General features: G+C 37.5%; 1 protein-coding gene across 4 annotated transcripts in view; it reads left to right on the forward strand.

The window, feature by feature from the left end:
- The window catches only part of CDK5RAP2 (CDK5 regulatory subunit associated protein 2), a 164700-nt gene that overhangs the window by 45004 nt on the left and 102306 nt on the right, over positions 1-17390 (forward strand). For all 4 annotated transcript variants that reach the window (XM_069073810.1, XM_069073813.1, XM_069073811.1 and 1 more), the window contains 8 exons: positions 2111-2187; positions 3940-4063; positions 5524-5678; positions 7921-8083; positions 9123-9176; positions 10799-10918; positions 11567-11659; positions 16193-16390. In XM_069073810.1, the coding sequence (XP_068929911.1) occupies positions 2111-2187; positions 3940-4063; positions 5524-5678; positions 7921-8083; positions 9123-9176; positions 10799-10918; positions 11567-11659; positions 16193-16390 (984 nt within the window). The remainder of the gene's footprint in view (positions 1-2110; positions 2188-3939; positions 4064-5523; positions 5679-7920; positions 8084-9122; positions 9177-10798; positions 10919-11566; positions 11660-16192; positions 16391-17390) is intronic.

Raw genomic sequence — 17390 nt, forward strand, 5'->3', positions numbered from 1 at the left:
CTTCCTTCCTTCCTTCCTTCCTTCCTTCCTTCCTTCCTTCCTTCCTTTTCTAATTACGTGTAAAAAATTTTTTTAATACTTATTTTAAAAAATTTTGAGTTCCAAATTTTTTCCCTCCTGCCTGTCCCTTCCTCACAGCTTGAGAAGGCATTGATCATACATTATTACATGTGAAGTCATGCAAAACATATTTTAGTATTAGCCATGTTGAAAAAGAAAATGCACACACAAAAACAAGAAAAATAAAGAAAGTTTAAAAAATTATCTCCGTACCCAGAGATTATCGATTCTTTCTCTCAATAGCTTTTTTCATCCTGAGTCTTTTGGAATTGTCTTGGCTCATTGGACAAGATGATTTATAAGGGCCCTTCCAGCTCCAAATATAATGTTTTTCTGATTCCAAATTCATGTTCTTTCCACTACACAATACAGATATCCTTATGTTTCTTGTAGTGTCATGCTGTACTGGAGAAAAAAAAGAACTTTCTGATGCCCTTAAAGAGACTATATTCTCCCAAAGTAAATAGTAACCAACATGCATATGTTAAGGGATAGTTTTGAATTGTTCAAGATTTTCTTGAGTATCTCACCGTAGGCAGCTGCTTCAGACTTCTGGCACAAGACATGGGGACAGAAATAACAAGCATTTATGAAGTGCTTGCTATGTGGCAGACACTACTGAGCGCTTTACAAATATTATCTATCCCTTGATCCTTGCAATAGCCTTGTGAGGCAGGAAGAGAGAGAGGTTTGGGGAGATGGAAAGATGGTCGATAATTATTTGAGGAATAAAAACCCCACAGGTGGGAGAGAGAGGGTAAGAAGAGGGTTCTGATGGAGGAAACAGAGAAAAAGCCCTTGAAACAAGGTGGCAAGTTTGCGTGAAGTGGCCACCTTGTGAAAATTCTCTTCAGTGATTTTATGTCATCGAAATTACCAAAGAGAACCTTGATGAGATTACATAGTTGGCCTGGGAATTAGAGAGGTCTTTCAGGTGAGGGTTTGCTGATTAATGTATTAAGCGTGCTGTAATGTGAATGGAGCAATGTCGTCATCTTTTTTCCTATTGAGTCAAACCATTTTTCGGGGAGGAGGGGCTCGCTAGAAGTGGATAAGATTTAAAATTATTTTTTCATTAAAAAAAAAGTGTCAGTTGTTCGAGGAATTGTGCTCTATGATAGCTATGTAGAGTCTTAGAGTTGACTGGAGACTTAGTGGTCATTTAGTTCATTCCCTCCTTGAAGCATGCTTCTCCTCTGTCTTCCTCTCCTTGCCAAGTGACCACCTAGTTTATGCTTCTCCTGGTAAGGATCCCACTATCTCAAGAAGCCATTTTGTTAAGCCATCATTTTTAATGCTGCAGGTTGTATACCTAGGGCTATATATATATATTATCAATAGAGTACATTGCCATATTTTCTATTTACTCAGTTCATTAAATTTCCAGATATTTCTGTATTAATCTTGTTTGCTGAGAGTTGTAGGCCTCATGCCACATTTCAATCAGGACATTTTGATTTACTAATGAGCAAAGAAAACTGGATAGAGAACCTGTGTTTGTTGCCGATGGATCATATCATACCATTGTATCTTCTTGTGTTTGCATTCTGTAATGTGATTTGTTAAAAGTAGTGGATTAGAGTTTGCTATTTTTCTCTCCTCCTCTCCTGAATTTTTTTTTGAAGCTTAAACACATTCCCACGTCTGTGACAACCATATGCAGAATTGTAAACAACCAGAAGTAATTGCTTCGGAATGGTAAAAACAAACTGCAGAATTGCCCATAAATTTCGTTGGCAAAGGGCAAACAATTTTTAAATCAACTTCACTTGAATGACATTTATATGGTGATGTTTAAATGCTTTGGTTTTTTAGAAGGTTGGAAAATTTACATGATTATTCTGGGACGTGAGAAGTTCCAATTTTCTTTTTTCTAGATAGAATCTTTAATAAATTCCCTTTGTAATATGCCCTAAGGCTAATGAGGTTTTGAGTATACCTTCTGCCTACCATAAGCAATGCATAGTGAATATGTACTTGAAACATTTCTTGTTGGATGAAGTTTGTGTACTTTCTTGTATTTTAATATCTCTGATAATTTGTCTTAAAGAACATTGAGTTGAAGGTGGAGCTGGAAAGCCTGAAACGTGAACTACTGGAGAGGGAGCATCTCCTCATCAAAGCCTCGTAAGTGCTCCTCACATATAAAACTTTGTAACCTTTTCAGTGATTTTGGCAGTGAAGTCTTGATCAAGCAGATGAATAAAATCTCATGTTTTGATATTTTTTTTATGTAGCATATTAGCCATTGTATACTCAACCAAGCTTGTGTATATAAAAAGACATTTTTTTTTTTTAAAAGCAATCGGGGTTAAGTAATTTGCTCAAGGTTACACGGCCAGTTATTTCTGGGTGTGGTGGTAAGTATCTGAGCCTGGATTTGATCCCAGGTCATCCCGACACTGGAGCCGGTGCTCTTACTCGCTGAGACACCTGGCCGCCCTGAAAAGACATTCTTTACCTTTGAAGTGCAGTCCTCTCTGGTGTAAAATGTAGTAATTAATGGTGGAAAGCCCCGTCTAACAGAAGAGGCCAGAAGTTCAGAGTGAATATGCTACAATGTTGAGAGCTGGATCTGGGGTTTGATCTAGGCCCTGACACCAACTCCTCTTTGCTTTTGGAGGTGAGATGGGCACTTCTTTGATGACCTAGATCCTGGTTTCTCCACTTGTAAAGTGAGGGGATGTGTAGGGTAGTTGACCTTTAAGGTCCTATATGACCATAAAATCCTGTGCTTCTATAAATTTAAGCCTTTCAAAAGATATCAATTAATCAGTCAATTAACAAGTATTTATTAAAAACACCTACCATGTTCCAGGCACTGCTTATTACTGGTGATACAGAGACAAAATGAATAGGCCCTTTCCTCAAGGAACCTACATTCTCTGGGGTTCAGGAAGACAATCATAAAGAGGAAGACAGAATGGTGGAGATATAAAGAGTGGTGCAGATGGGCCATTATTTGTAGAAGAAATGAAGAAATTCCTGTGTTGGGTACAGTTTGGAGTAGAGAATAGTGGCACGTTTAGTTAGTTCTTTTAAAGTTTATAAAGCAGTGTAATCACAACAACCCTATTATGTTGGAGTACAAATATTTTTATCCCCATTTTATAGATGAGGAAACTAAGGGACTGGACTGAAATAAATTGATTATAGTCACATGGCTAGTAATGATAGCTGTGAGTAGAACTCATTTTTCTGATTTCCTAATTTCTATAGTCTGTATATTATAAACCTTCTTTGTGTTAAGATTATGCTTTTTGAAAATTTAGCCATTAGGCCATAGGAGACAGATATCACAAAAAATTCAGAAACATTTCTTTTATTTTTATGTTTGCCATAAACCTAAGCTTCAGTGGGGGAGATTTTTAAGGAATGTTCAGAATGTTTCTCATGTATTCATAATCAGTATCATTTTTCTTAAAAAGAAATAAGGATTTATGTTTGGAGCCACAATGGCATGGCTTTGGTGTACAATTCTCATTTACCATTAATCAAGCAGAGAACACATTCCTCGTGTTCTAGAAGTAATAACTTTGTTATTTTGTGTTTTGAATGACACATAGCTATAGGGTGGTGTAGGCAGAGAATGATTTTGTTTTGCTTGCACACTCTCCTATCTCAAATAGATCGATTGTATGTGTTTAAAATCTTTTCCTATGAGTTGGCAGAATATGAGGCATCAAACCTCCCTTAATTTCTCCAGATTTATTTTTATTGGTTTTGGCTCAGTTACTCTCTCTTCCAGTTACAAAAGAAGCTGTATGTGTTACATTGGAAAGGTGATGGTCAATACCTCATGTCTTAAGTCTGCTTGTTCATGGTCAGAATTAGACCCACCTTCTCTTCAGTGTTTGTGCTTTCTCTACATCTTTGCAGCAAAGCAGTTGAAAGTCTGGCAGAAGGGGGTGGCTCAGAAATTGAGCGTGTGAAAGAAGATGCTCGTAAAAAGATGCAGCAAGTTGAAGACCACCTAACAAGAAAAATCCTCCATTTAGAAGAGGCAAGTGTAAACCTTGGAGGAATAATGCAGCTTTCCCAGAGCCTTTGGGGAGGGGGAAGAGTCTAGAGTTACTTTTAACTTTTGCTTAGATGCTTGTTTTTTGGTAATGGCTAGGACTTGAAGATGGACTGTCATGAGTTTCTTCATCTATGGGTCAGATTATCTCTAAAGGTTTCTCTATCTACAAATTCAGTTTCTACTAATTGATAGAAAATTACTATATCACAGACTTTTAAATATTTCTACCATTTAAAACAAAATCTTCCACTAACAAATTCTTGAAGTCATTTGTTTTTCATATTGTTTACACTACCAGAACAAATGTCTCTTTGTAAGTGTGTGAGAAGAGAGTATGGGTAGTGATAATGGTTTATTTACAGTTATAATACATATTCACATATGTAATTTCATTTGATCCTCGAAATAATCTGCTGAGCTAGCGACTACAAATGTTATTAAGCCTGTTTAATAAGAAACTAAGGCCCAGAGGGCAGAAGTGACTTGCTCAGTGTTATACAACTGGTAGGTTGCAAGAGCCTTGATTTACACACAAGGCCTCCAACTTTGGGTCTTGGATGTTTTCCACATGGCTTCTTAACACTATAACCCAGTTAAAATATTGGGCTTGTACTGGAATGGGAGGAGGTGGTCCTTCCTTTTACTCAGAGTTAGCAGTATAGTTCTCAGCATAGATTTAGAAGTGGTTTTACATAAACACTATTGTCTTCGAGATCATGAGGCAAAACCCTATTTGGGCAGACGGTGATGTGATATATTACAGAGAATAACACCACATTGTTGTATATATATAGAGATAGCAAAGAACATTGCACAGAACTTTGCATAAGCAGCTCTGAGATCCAATTCACTTCCAAGTCATTTTGATTAACACTGATATGTATTCCTGTGTTATAGACCTAGGCTTAGAGGTTTTTCCTTTGGTGATACAAATAATTTCCCTATTGGCTTCCTTGAGCTTTGAGGGGGAGTATGTTGCATTTATCATCACCTGAATCACTGCAGAAATTTAGAAAATGCGGGTTCAGATTTTCTAGTTCCTAGTTCCTATGAGGGGGTGAAATTTGTATGTGAATTACTATATGGTATGGTTCTTGTTTGGAATTTCTTTATAAATATGCTGTATTGTGGGGAGCATTTCATTTTCATTGAAATCGTAAATATTGATTTGATTCAGAAAAAATTAGAAAAAGAGCTCTTTGTGAGTTAATTGAGTCTTTTCCTTTGGAAATGCTTATAACTCTTCAATATATAAGAGGTAATGGAAAAAAATGGCTGGCAAATGTATTTATTACCAATTCTCACCGTGTATATAGTACAATTCAGGGAGGGAGAACTGCTGGAGAAGAAGTCATAAATATTTATATTTTAATCCAATTTCCTTTCAAAATGTTCCCAATTGTATTGAAAAATCACATTGGATGCATTTAATTTAACTCTAGGACGTCAAAGCAGCCCAGGCAGAAGTGGAAAAGGCCTTTGCAATGGCAGAGAAGGAAAAGGTTCTCAGAATGAGTTTGGAAGAAAAACTTTCGTCTCTGAAGATAGTTCAGCAGGGAGAACTGGAGAAGGCCGTAGCTGAGGAAGAAAAAGACAGGTCTGACCTTTATTACTCTAATATAAGGGCACTTCATTTATCCAGCATCAGTAGGGAAGGAGGCATCGTAAACTAATGATTTCCCTGTTAACTGATGCTTTCCAGTGCCGAAACTTTATTATTTGTAACTGCTTTAGTTGGAAAGCTTTTGGAAACGTGGCATTTCCCTGGAGCATTCTTAAAGTACAGTGAGCATCCTTTACCTTTTATGGAGTCCTTACTCCTACCAGTAATTGCATGGGGCTGTATTTCTCTGATGCCTTGGGGGTTAGCAAGCTGCCAAATCAGTTCTAATAAAGCTTTGGCACTGGAAACTGTGGTTATCTAGGAAATTCATTTATGTATAATGTCTCCTTCATTAAAATCTGCCATTACGATGTTAGATGTTCTTAGACTGCTGTGCTTGGTGAGTTCTTGATGCTCTTTGTAACAGTTTATCTATCTGTTTTGTTGCTGACAGCTGTCATTTCTGACTCAAGTATATCTGCTTTTAGCAGCACCTACCTCTTTTTCAATTGCTGTTCCTAATCTGTGGGCTAGGAGACTGTGTAACCAAGCTTATGTACTTTATTTTTGCCTAATAGGCTCTGAATATCTTGTGGGCCTGAGGGTGGCCTGAGGATCTTGTGTGTGAGCTGTGCTACATAGACTTTGTGATATCTGCATTAATTTCTCTCTGTTTTTGCTTCTGGGTTATTAATTGTTTTCTAGATATTTGGAATTGTGGTTGCTGAATATTAAAAAAAAGTAATTGTTTACTATTAAGTAAAAACTTCAGAAGCTCAACTACTCTCACTTTTGATTTGGGGAGTGCTTTTGCTTTCTTGTAACTTCCTTATATCTCTGCTGGTAAAGTGAGCAGTTCCTTCCAGCTTTCTTATGGCTATAATATAATAATAATTTTTGGCATTTATATAGAGGGCTTTACATTTACATTTACTTTTCATGTATCAGCTCATTTTATTCCTGACATCCCTGTGAGCTAGGTTGTGTGACTTTTTTCCCCATTTTACAGATGAAGAAACTGAGGGTCAGGGTGGTCAAAGGATTTTCTTCAAGGCCCAGGTTAGGATATGGCAGAAGTAGGACTTGAGTCTAGTTCTTCTGACTCCTTTCCCATTATACTTTCCTAGCTCCCTGTGGTGACTTTATGTGACTAAGCAAATGCCCATCCCTGTTCTAACATGCTTGTTCTGCATTTTTTTTGGGGGTATTTTAACTGCTCAATGTGTTGGTTTTCTTTTGTTCTGCTTAAGAAATTCCATGTCTATATAAGGTGGTCAATCTTATGATCACTTTGGAAATGGAAGCCTTTTGTAGAGCCTCCAGGTGCTTGTGGTGCCTGGCCTGTGGTCTCTTCTTATTTATGAATGTGGGTGATGTGCTAAAACTGGGGAAATTGTCCTCAGTGGGATCCTTGAGCTTAATAGTCTGGGGATCACAATAATAAGGTGAGCAGAGTGCTGCAAGTTGGTTTATTAGGCATGCTTGATTGAGGTGTCAAAGTGATCCAAGGCCAGGTACACTGTGCTGTAAACAAGAAGCAGTGGCTTTTTAACCTTGAGTACATCAGTTCACCTCTGGGGGCCTCAGTTTCTTCATCTGCACACTATTGGGATTGGATTGAATATTACCTAAAGTTCTTAGTGACTCTAGAGTCATCCTCTGTTCTAAAGGTCCCTTCCAACTCTAATATTTTATATTCTGAAGTTCTCTATAGTACTTATGAGAGAAGCAGTGTGCAACAGTGGTAGAGAGCTTTCCTCCAAGCCAGGAAAACCTGGGTTCAAGTTCTCCAACTGGCAAACACTGGTTGTGTGACCCTGGGCAAGTCACTGAACCTCTCAGTTCTCCAGACAACTCTCTTGCCAAGAAGATGTTGACCTGTATTGGCAGAAGGAGTTTTCTCACCTTGGAGTTTGCCATTGTAAAGAAATCCCAGGTCCATTCCCTGTCCTTTTCTAGTATTAACATCATATTAAAGAATGGGTATCCTTTCTTTGCTGTTTGAAGATGCAGTGGCATGTGGGCTTTTGTGCCATCCTCTTTCCCCAGTGTATTTGTCCTAAGTGGAGCATATTCTGGTCATTGACCTTGTTTCAGTAGAAAGTGATTCCATTTATTCTGTTGTATAGGAATTGTCCACTTGGAAGATGTCCGACACTATTTATTTCTTAGTTGCTTTTGTCCCACTGGGCTGAGTATAATATGAAATTAATATTTACATCTTGTTCTGTTTTAGACTGATAGAGGACTTGAGGCTGACTTTGAAGAAAAAAGATGCTTTAATTCAAGAACTTGAAGAGGCAAAATCTCAAATGGAATCTCTTGATGAGAACTTGTCAAATGGAAAACTCAGAGAACTTACTGCTGCTTTCAGGGAAGAAAAGGAATTAGAGATAGAGGTGAGGCAGTGGTCTGCAAATGGAAACTTTAATTAGCATTCATGGTTCTTCTATGGAAGATGCATATGCATTTCCCATATTTCATGTATACACACAGATAAACAAATACAGTATCTAGCTGTTCACACCTGCCTCTTAGCTGAAGGGTAGCAGAGATGGCTACTGTCATGTCATTCTGGGAATTGTTATAAATCAAGTGTATTTGTATTAAGTATCTGTGAGAACAGGCAACCTTAGTATTAGTTGTTGAATTACCTGTTATTAATGAATTAACATGGAGAAGTTTTTCCAATTTTCTCTCCTCTGATTTCCTACCATAAAAATGTGGTCTGTTGTTCTTGACTATTCCAACGTTACAGTTAGAAACAGATGTCCTTTATCTGAAGCTTTAGAAGCATTAGTGAAAAAAAATAGGTCATAAAAAAGGGTGGCTTGGAAAGTTCAAGTCTTAGCTGTGACCTTCTGTTCTTGTACAATGGAGGCTTCTTCATACAAGTTGCAGTGTATCAGCTGACATTTAAAGTTGATTGATTATCTGTAATATTTATTTAGATTCTCTGTTTCTATATTAAGAAAGACCATTGACTTAACTAACAATTGTACATTTTTAGCATTATAGATTAGGTTTAGTCTGGAATTTTAATGGTTTAGAATATTGTTCCTATGGTTAGTTACTTTTAAATTTTTTCCTTGAACTCACTTTTGCATTCTTCACAACCTTTCATCTGTCTTTTTATTTATGCCCTCTGGGGCTGAATAAGCCATGATCAATGACTACGTCTTGTCATGCCTGGCTCTTTGTGTCAGCTCACTTTTCCCCTGCTTTGTTTTTGAGCTTTGTTAATTTGACTGGGGGGACTGGGTGTATTAGGGTGGGGAGAAACATATACTTTTGTTTGAATGGGATCCAAGTGAAATGTTGTCAATTAAGCATATGAAGCTTTGTTCTAATTGATTATGATGCTTAATGAGAGTACTTCTGGGGGAAATATTTTTAATGCACTTTTCTTTGGAGTTAACATTTATTTTGTTTTGTTAGGCTATTCAAATGGAACTTAGAAATGAGAGAAATTGCTTTGAAAAGAGAATTCTGGTATGTTTAAATCATATTTTAATTAATGTGAGATTTGTAAACTTGTTAGTGCCTCTTTTCTTATTCTAAATATAAATGACTGAGTTCAAATTTGACCAAACTTACTGTACTGTGCCATAGCCAGACTATATTGGGATTGTTGTAGTCATTTTTAGGTACTGTATTTTAGAAGAGATATCGACAAGCTAGAGCTTATCTAGGATTGGGGTGAGGGGATCTGAAATCATGTCATGAGGACTGACTTAAGAAAATGAAGATGTTTTGTTAAGAGAAGACTGAGGTAGGGGGATGGGAAAGAGAGATTTATTAAGTACCTGATTGGTGCCAGGCAAAGCTTTGCCAATATTATCTTATTTGGTCCTCACAGCAACCCTGCAAGATGGGTGCTATTATGCTCTCTTTCTTATGATTGAGGAAGACTGACAGAACCAGAGATTAGGTGACTTTCTCTGGTTCACATAGACAGTGTCTCAGGCCATGTTTGAATTCGGGTCTTCCTGACACCAGGCCCAAGCATTCTGTGCCATGTAGCTGCCTTGATGATATGTTGTCTTTAAATATAAGGAGGATCAGAGGATCATAGATTTCAAGTTGAAAGCACCTTAGAATTAATCTGTAAACAAACATTAGTTAGCGCCTATGTTCTAGGCATTGTGCTTTGCATTGGAGGTCATTGGAGATCCCTGGGCACCCCTCATTTTAGAGATAAGGAAAATTGAGGTTCAACGAAATTTAGCAAACTTGCTTGAGGTCAGACAAGTGGTAGGGAGCCCAGATTTGAGCCTCCATCTGTGCCTCCAAATCCAGTACTCTTTATACTATACCCATAGACTCACATTCCATGGCTCTAGAGGGAAGAATCAGGCAGACACAGGAAGTGGAAGGAGGGACAGGGAGGCAAATTTCAGTTCATTATAAGAACTTCTTGGAAGTTTGAGCCGCTCAGTAGTGTGATGGGAAGTCTGTGAGGCTTAGTTTTTTTTAGCATTTGAGGTATTCAAGTGAAACTGGATGACCACTTTGTAGGCATGTTGTGCAGAGGATTCATGTTTTATTTATTTATTTTTTTGCCTTTTTTTTGGAGGGCAGTTGGGGTTAGGTGAGTTGCCCAAGGTCACACGGCTAGTATTTGTGTTAAATGTCTGAGGCCGGATTTGAACTCAGATCCTCCTGACTCCAGGGATGCGCCACCCAGCTGCCCTGGATTCATGTTTTAGAGAGGAGTTTTGCTAGACATACTTGCTCCAAGATCTCTTCCAGCTCGAGTCTAACATCCTATTGAAATCAAACCCTTTGGAAATTTCTGTGGCATTGCAGGATTCAGTTGGCAGTTTGTGTTTTTCAGTACAATTTGGTATGGTCTCCTGCCATGGGGATGACTACTTTTATAACAGGTCTCCTTTCCTTTCACTGTGTTGTCTTGCTGTGCGATGTAGTATTGTAACTTGGAGCCGTTTCCTTTATGTTTGGTTTCACTTGGAAGCGTTAAACACAATCTGACATCAATAAAATAGCATTTAAATAAATAAATAAAAGAGCATTTAAATATATGTTTAAAGATTTATTCACAATGCATTACAGTTAAGACTGGTCAGCTTAGTGAATCCTCTTCTCTAATTTAGTCTTTTCAGGAGGACATAAAAGAAAAAGAAAAAGAAATTACTCTTGAAAGGAAAAATGGTTTGAAGAGGGATAAAACAATTCAGGGTCTTACTGTGGCCTTAAAAACAAAAGATAAAGAGGTATGTCTCTGTGCTTTGTACTATAAATTAAAATGATTGCTTTTCTCCTATTCCATCTTGAATTTTCGACCCCATATAAAAAGCTTGTGACAAAACTAAAGTATAGTGACATGGGAACTTTTGTCCATGGGTAGCTTCTATATAAGTAGGTTACTGGTTAAGCCATCAGGGACTTGACATAAAGGAATTAGAATGTGGTCTAGGCCATATCTATGTGATACCCATTTTGGTATGCTTGAAAATAGAAATTCATTTTATTTACCCGAGGATATTTCACTGCCTCCAGGCTTTAGGATGGTATATTGCTGGTGTCATTATGCTTTTCTCTTCCCATTATATGGGGTTTGATCTGTGAATTTTCTTTCCCGGTCAAATCACTAGCTATTCTTTGTGTAGCTTACCTTACAAAGGATGCATGTTGCAGATAGGGAAATTTTTAAGTTTCTTTAAAGAAGTACAACTTATTTACCGTTAAGTGCCAGTTTTTTTGGGGGGTGGTATAACAGCCAACTTGGCTCACACAGAATAATATTTAATACAATCACAGAGGACTATTCGGGGAAGAATTTGTTGGAGGTAGAATATAATTGGATTCTTGCTCTTTTTTTTTTTTTTTTTTTTTTTTTGCTGTGTCTTGGTTCCTGAAAGACTGAAGAGCTTACATCCAAAATTGAAGAGTTGACTATTTCCTTGGCTAAAGCAAGAGAAGCTACTCACAGTGTCCAGATAGAAAAAATCAAGGTAAGCTGTTGAAGAAAGCTCTCTCCCTGGTTAGGTTAGATTGATTTTCAGTGTAAACAGAGAGGCAGCAATATTTTGTAGCACAGAGCTGTAAGACACTGCCTGAGGAGCTCACAACACCCCCCCCCCCCCATGCTGCTAGAACCAGATTAAAATGTAACTGGGAAATATTTAGCAAAATTAAAATACAACAAACTATAGATAATGTTACATTTTAAAAGTCACTGTGTGGCTCACAGGGATCCTTATGTACAGATTTCTTGCCCATGTTTCTACTTGGATTTGACCGCACTGTACTTGGAGCCAGTGGGGATGATAATATTTATACCATTTCACAAGATAATATTTATACCATTTACACCATTTCACAAATTTAAATGAGAGAATGTATATAAAACACTTTGCAGACTGTAAAGTGCTTTATCAATGAAATCTATTTATGGTGTAGTGGTATTCAGAGCACCTGCGTTTGAATTCCAGCTTGTGTCACCTTGGCCAGGTTACTGTAAAAGGAAGAGGTCAGACTGGATGATAGCTAAGCTGTTTTCTAGTTGGAAATCCTTTGATCCTTTAACTGTTAATTTCTGAGGTTTACCTTGCAAAGTGTATCATTGTTGACAACCATGTTTGCTCATATTCCATGGTATCACTGTGAGACAGAGATTCTAGGAAATTTGGACCAGACTTGTTCAAACATAGCATATTCTGTGTTCTTACCATCACTGAGACCAATTAGGTAGAGAAAGTGATTTCAGATATATATGAATACTTTTTTAAAGCATTTGTACATTCAGAAAAGCAAATGAGGCATAATTATCATGAGGTTAACAAAGTTGACCCATTTCTATATTTTTTTAAACAAACTCCTTAAAAAGAGCTGGTCGAAGTGTTTAAGAGAGAGATTAGTAATTATAATACATTTCACAGTCAGTTGCTTTCTTTTTACTAATACAGTCTCCTCTAGTTCAGGCCATTTTTGCCTCTAACTTAGATTATTGGCAGTGTCCTAATTGGTCTCCACCCTATTCTCCCCCCTTCTCCCCATCCTTGCAGACTCTTTTCCATACAGTATATCCTTCACATAGCCACCAGTTGATATTCCTAAAGAACAGATCTGATCCTTCCCTTGCCCCATAAACAAATCTTTCATACCTCCCTGTTACCTCCATGATAAAAGTATAAACTGCTCAGCCTTGTATTTAAAGCTCTCTGGAACTGAATCCCACCTACCTTTCCTAATTTCTTATGTCTGTTCTTCGTGCATTATTGACTTCAGTCACACTGGCCTGCTGGCTACTATTCCTTAAACCAGGAGTGAGGAACCTGTTGAGGCTACATGTGACCCTCTAGGTCCTCAGGTGTGACCCTTTGACTGAAAATGTCACTGAACAAATCCCTTTAATAAAAGGATTTGTTCTGTAAAATGTGGACTCAGTCAAAAGGCCACACCCAAGGACCTACAAGGCCACATGTGACCTCAAGGCCAAGTGTTCCCCACCCCTGCCTTAGAACATATTCTGTCTTGCCTCTCTCTTTGCTTTCAGGTCTAGGATGTATTCTCTACTTTCTTTCAGAGTCCAGCTTAGGTGCCATCTCCTATATGAGATCTTTCTTCATCCTCTTAAGTTAAGAGCCCTCTCTCTTTTGAAATTGCTTCATGTTTACTAACTTATCTACTTGTACATGTCTATATAATTATATCTGTATAATATAAATTCCTTGAGGGCAGAGGTGGTTACATCTGTGTGCATGTATACAGATGTGTGTATGAAATGTGTGTGCATGATACCTTGAACTGAGGAGAGACTATGAATACCCAGTAAGACCAGCAGGTGGCTAAGGAACTCCACTGTAGTTCATGATTGTGAATTCAGTTCAAAAAAAAAAAGGATATGTAATAAACCTCATAGTGAATTTTATGACAAAAATCAACCTAAAGCCCCTTTATGAAAACAAATGATGAAATTAATAAAGCTTGGTGACATCTCTATGCATTCCAATTTATAGTATTTTCCTTCTTCCACAACCAAGTTTAAAAAGGAAAAAAAAAGTCACAAGAATACCTCATCCCTTTCAGTTAGAACTTTAACAGGTGATTATTTGATTTCCTATGCAAGGTGAAATATACCACTCCACCCTTAAAAATATGCCAAGTTTTGTCCAGAAAAAGTAAAATTCAAATATTAAGTATAATCTTAGCTCTCTGACCAATTTATTTTTTTAAAGAAAAAAAAAGCAAGTTAGAGAATCCAAAGATAAAATGGATTTATACTTCCAAAGCTCTATGATTTTGACCCATTACTTTTACTAGGAACCAAATTTGTAGTCTGGGTTTCATTTTTACCGCCTAGTATACAAAGTAAAAATCATTGGAGGAGTTGCAGGGCAATTGTTCTGATAGTGAGGAATTCTGTATTCATTTATAGTTAGTCACCAAGCTACTCTCCTGCTCAACAACTTCAGCAGCTCTCTATTACTTCTTAAATTAGGAACACCAATTTGGCATTTAAAGCCCTTCAAAATCTAATTCAAGCCTATTTTTCCAGGCTGATAAGACTTCACTCTCCCTAACACAATTCTCCATTCCAGCAAACATATACTATTTGCTGTTTTCTTTATACATCATTCTATCTCTCATATCTATGCTTTTGCACAAGCAATCTCTAATACCTGGAATGCTCTACCTCCTTACCTGGCTCTAATTTCCTTCAGTGCTGGCTCCAGTGCTTCCTCCTAGAAGAGGCCTTTCCTGATGCCCTTAATTGTAACTCCCCTCCCCCATTACTCTCTATTATTTTGTATTTACTTATTTGTGTCATCTGTGTTGCCCTTCCTCACTTTATCTCCATTTCCCTGAATATAAGCAATTTGAGTAAAGAAACGTTCTCATTTTTGTATTACTCTTTACAGCATCTAGCCCAGAGTCTGGCACACAGAAGGAACTTAATAAATATTTAACAAATGATCTTGAACTTGTATACCCTTTGTAGATAGACTATGAATGTGAAATAGTAACACTGCAGTTCACTCCCCTGCAAAATGGGAATATAACTTCTATTTAATTCAATTCAACAAATATTTATTAAGCTTTCACTTTGTGCAAGGCACTATAATGTAGTATGGTCTAAGGGCAATAATAGTTGGCTGGCCTAGTGACTAGCCTCAATAGTTCATGAAAGACAGATATGAAATTTGGAAAAGTAGGTGGGATTCAGTTGCAGATGGCTTTAAATACAAGGTTAAGCAGTTCATACTTTATCTTAGAGAATGTGTGTGTGTGTGTGTGAGTGTGTGTGACATTGATAGGTGTATCTTGCCACAGATGCTTGTGGATGCTTCCATAAAACTTGGTTTTCACCTTTAAAAGGGTTAACAGACTCTCTACTGATGCATTCTAAGTTATTTCTTAAGTGAACGTATGACAATTCTTGTGCCTTTTGATAACAGGCCTGTAATAGCAGATCTCTCTTTTTAGATCATAGTCCTTTAAAGGGTTAACTGTAAATTAACCTTTTTCTGGGGAAAGCTGACAGCTTAATATTGATGGAGGCTGAGGTCAGCTACTCACATAGGCTGTGTATGTAGCCTAGACCACTGGCTTAGCCTTCCTGTCTGTCTCCATTGTGACCCTGAGCTCTTTGTGCCTTTCTGTCTCCTGTGAGTATATAGAATTCCAAGTGTCAGTCTGGTTTCTCAAGGACAGGTATTCTTACCACACTTAGCCCTCATATATACCTTCTCTGCTGAAGCTGTCATCTTTTCATTTCACTTAGGTCCTTTGATGTTGACAACGGCTCTCTTCTGAACCTTTGACCTTTACTAGCTTGCTTCAAGCTCATCATGAAAGTGATATTGTTAGAGCCTAAATCCATCTCTACTCTTCAGATGGCAGTCATTTTATTTCCACTCTATTAATAACAATACATGGCATTTTTGTAGCACGTTTTGATTTACTTATAAAATGCTTTACATATTTCTTGATTCTTTCAACAATATTAGCACAGTGTTTTGTACAAAATAGGTGCTTAATTTAATGTATGTTAGTTGAACTGATTTGCAAACCCCTTTTGGTGGCCAGTATAGGAGCGTCCGTATTTTATAAATGTGGACGTTAGTGCAGAGAAAGTGACTTGTTCAGAGTCACATAGGGCTGCCTCATATGTGGTAGGGGCTTGTGCAAATTTAGTTCTTTTCCTACTCTTTCCCCTTTTGATCTTAAACTCTGTAGAGGATAAAGCTAACCTTACTGTTCCCTTGTACCTTTTTCCCTGCTCCTTTCTGGTGTATAGTGGAAAGACACTAGGTTTGTAGTTGGAGGACCTTGCTTCAAATTTCTTCTCAGCTACTTATACCTGCATCAGCTTAGGTGAGACATTTCCTTATTCTGAGGCTCAGGTAATAAAATTGAGGGTGTTGGACTAGATATCTCTAAGTTTGTCCCTTCAATCCCTAAATATTTTGAAATAATGTATAGGAGGAGCTTAGATTGTATTGTCTCATACTGATTGTGGATATTTCTTTTTCCTCTTTCAGGGGACTGAAGATTTTGAGACCATTTTGCTGGAAAAAGAAACCCTTTTAGCACAGCTAGATACTGAGAACCATAAGCTACAAAGAACTATTGAAAAACTTAACCAAGACATAGAGGATTTTCAGCACGAGAGGGAGAAATTGGAGAAGGACTTGGATGAAGCCCGAAGACAGAAGAGTCATGGAGACAAAACCATCAATGTGGTTATCACTTCTTTTTGCCTTTTAGTGGGGGCTTCAGGGGGTGCAGTCACATTCTTTCATGTTTGTACCTTTTTTTTTTTTTAGACTCTCTTAGCATAGGCTTACTGAGCACCAACAAATAATAACTTACATTTCTCAAGCACGTTAAGATTTAAAGTGTTCTCTTTACAATAGCCATATGAGATAGGTAGTATAAACAACATTACTTTTTTACCTTTCAAATGAAGTATCTGAGGTCATGAAATGACTTGACCATGGTCACATAGCTAGAAATGGTTAGAGCAGATGCTTGAGCCACTTGACTTCAGTGATTTTTGATGTTGTCAAATAGGATATGATTGCACTAAGAATTCTCAGTAACATTGTCTTTTATTGTATAATATCTTCACATCAATAGCTCTTAAAAGGTGTGCTATAAAACTCTGGAAACATGTTATTGCAGATAAAAGGAAATTTATAAAAAATTTTAATATGAATTTTACTTATCACTTGGTCTGTAGTGTGGTGAGTATAATATTAAAAAAAAATAAATGAAAACCCATTTACACTTAAACGCTTACCTAAAAGCCCATCAGATCTTAAACTCAAAAAGAACTCAACAAAAGTTGCTATTCTTATTGAAGGGAAGCTGTGCCTATGCAAGTCTCTGGACTCTCAGAGTATCACCAACTTCACCATTTAATGTGCCTCCATTCCTCATGGCAAGGAAAATTGTGATGAATATGAAAAGTTGGAGAGCTGCTATATTATAAAAGCCCTAGAGAGAATCAGCAAAAGTGCAAATGACCCAGCTGGCAGCCTGATGCTGTGAAAAAGCATGAGAATGGGGCAGCTAGGTGGCGCAGTGAATAGAGCAGGCGTTGGAGTCAGGAGGACCTGAGTTAAAATCCGGCCTCAGACACTTAACTGTGAGAGACACACACACACACACACACACACACACACTCACTAGCTGTGTGACCTTGGGCAAGTCCCTTAATCCCAATTGCCCTCCAAA

This window comes from Petaurus breviceps, unplaced genomic scaffold, assembly GCF_028583685.1.
Source record: "Petaurus breviceps papuanus isolate PSGF00001 unplaced genomic scaffold, PetGlider_PUasm1.0 90879, whole genome shotgun sequence".
Taxonomy (NCBI): Eukaryota; Metazoa; Chordata; class Mammalia; order Diprotodontia; family Petauridae; genus Petaurus; species Petaurus breviceps.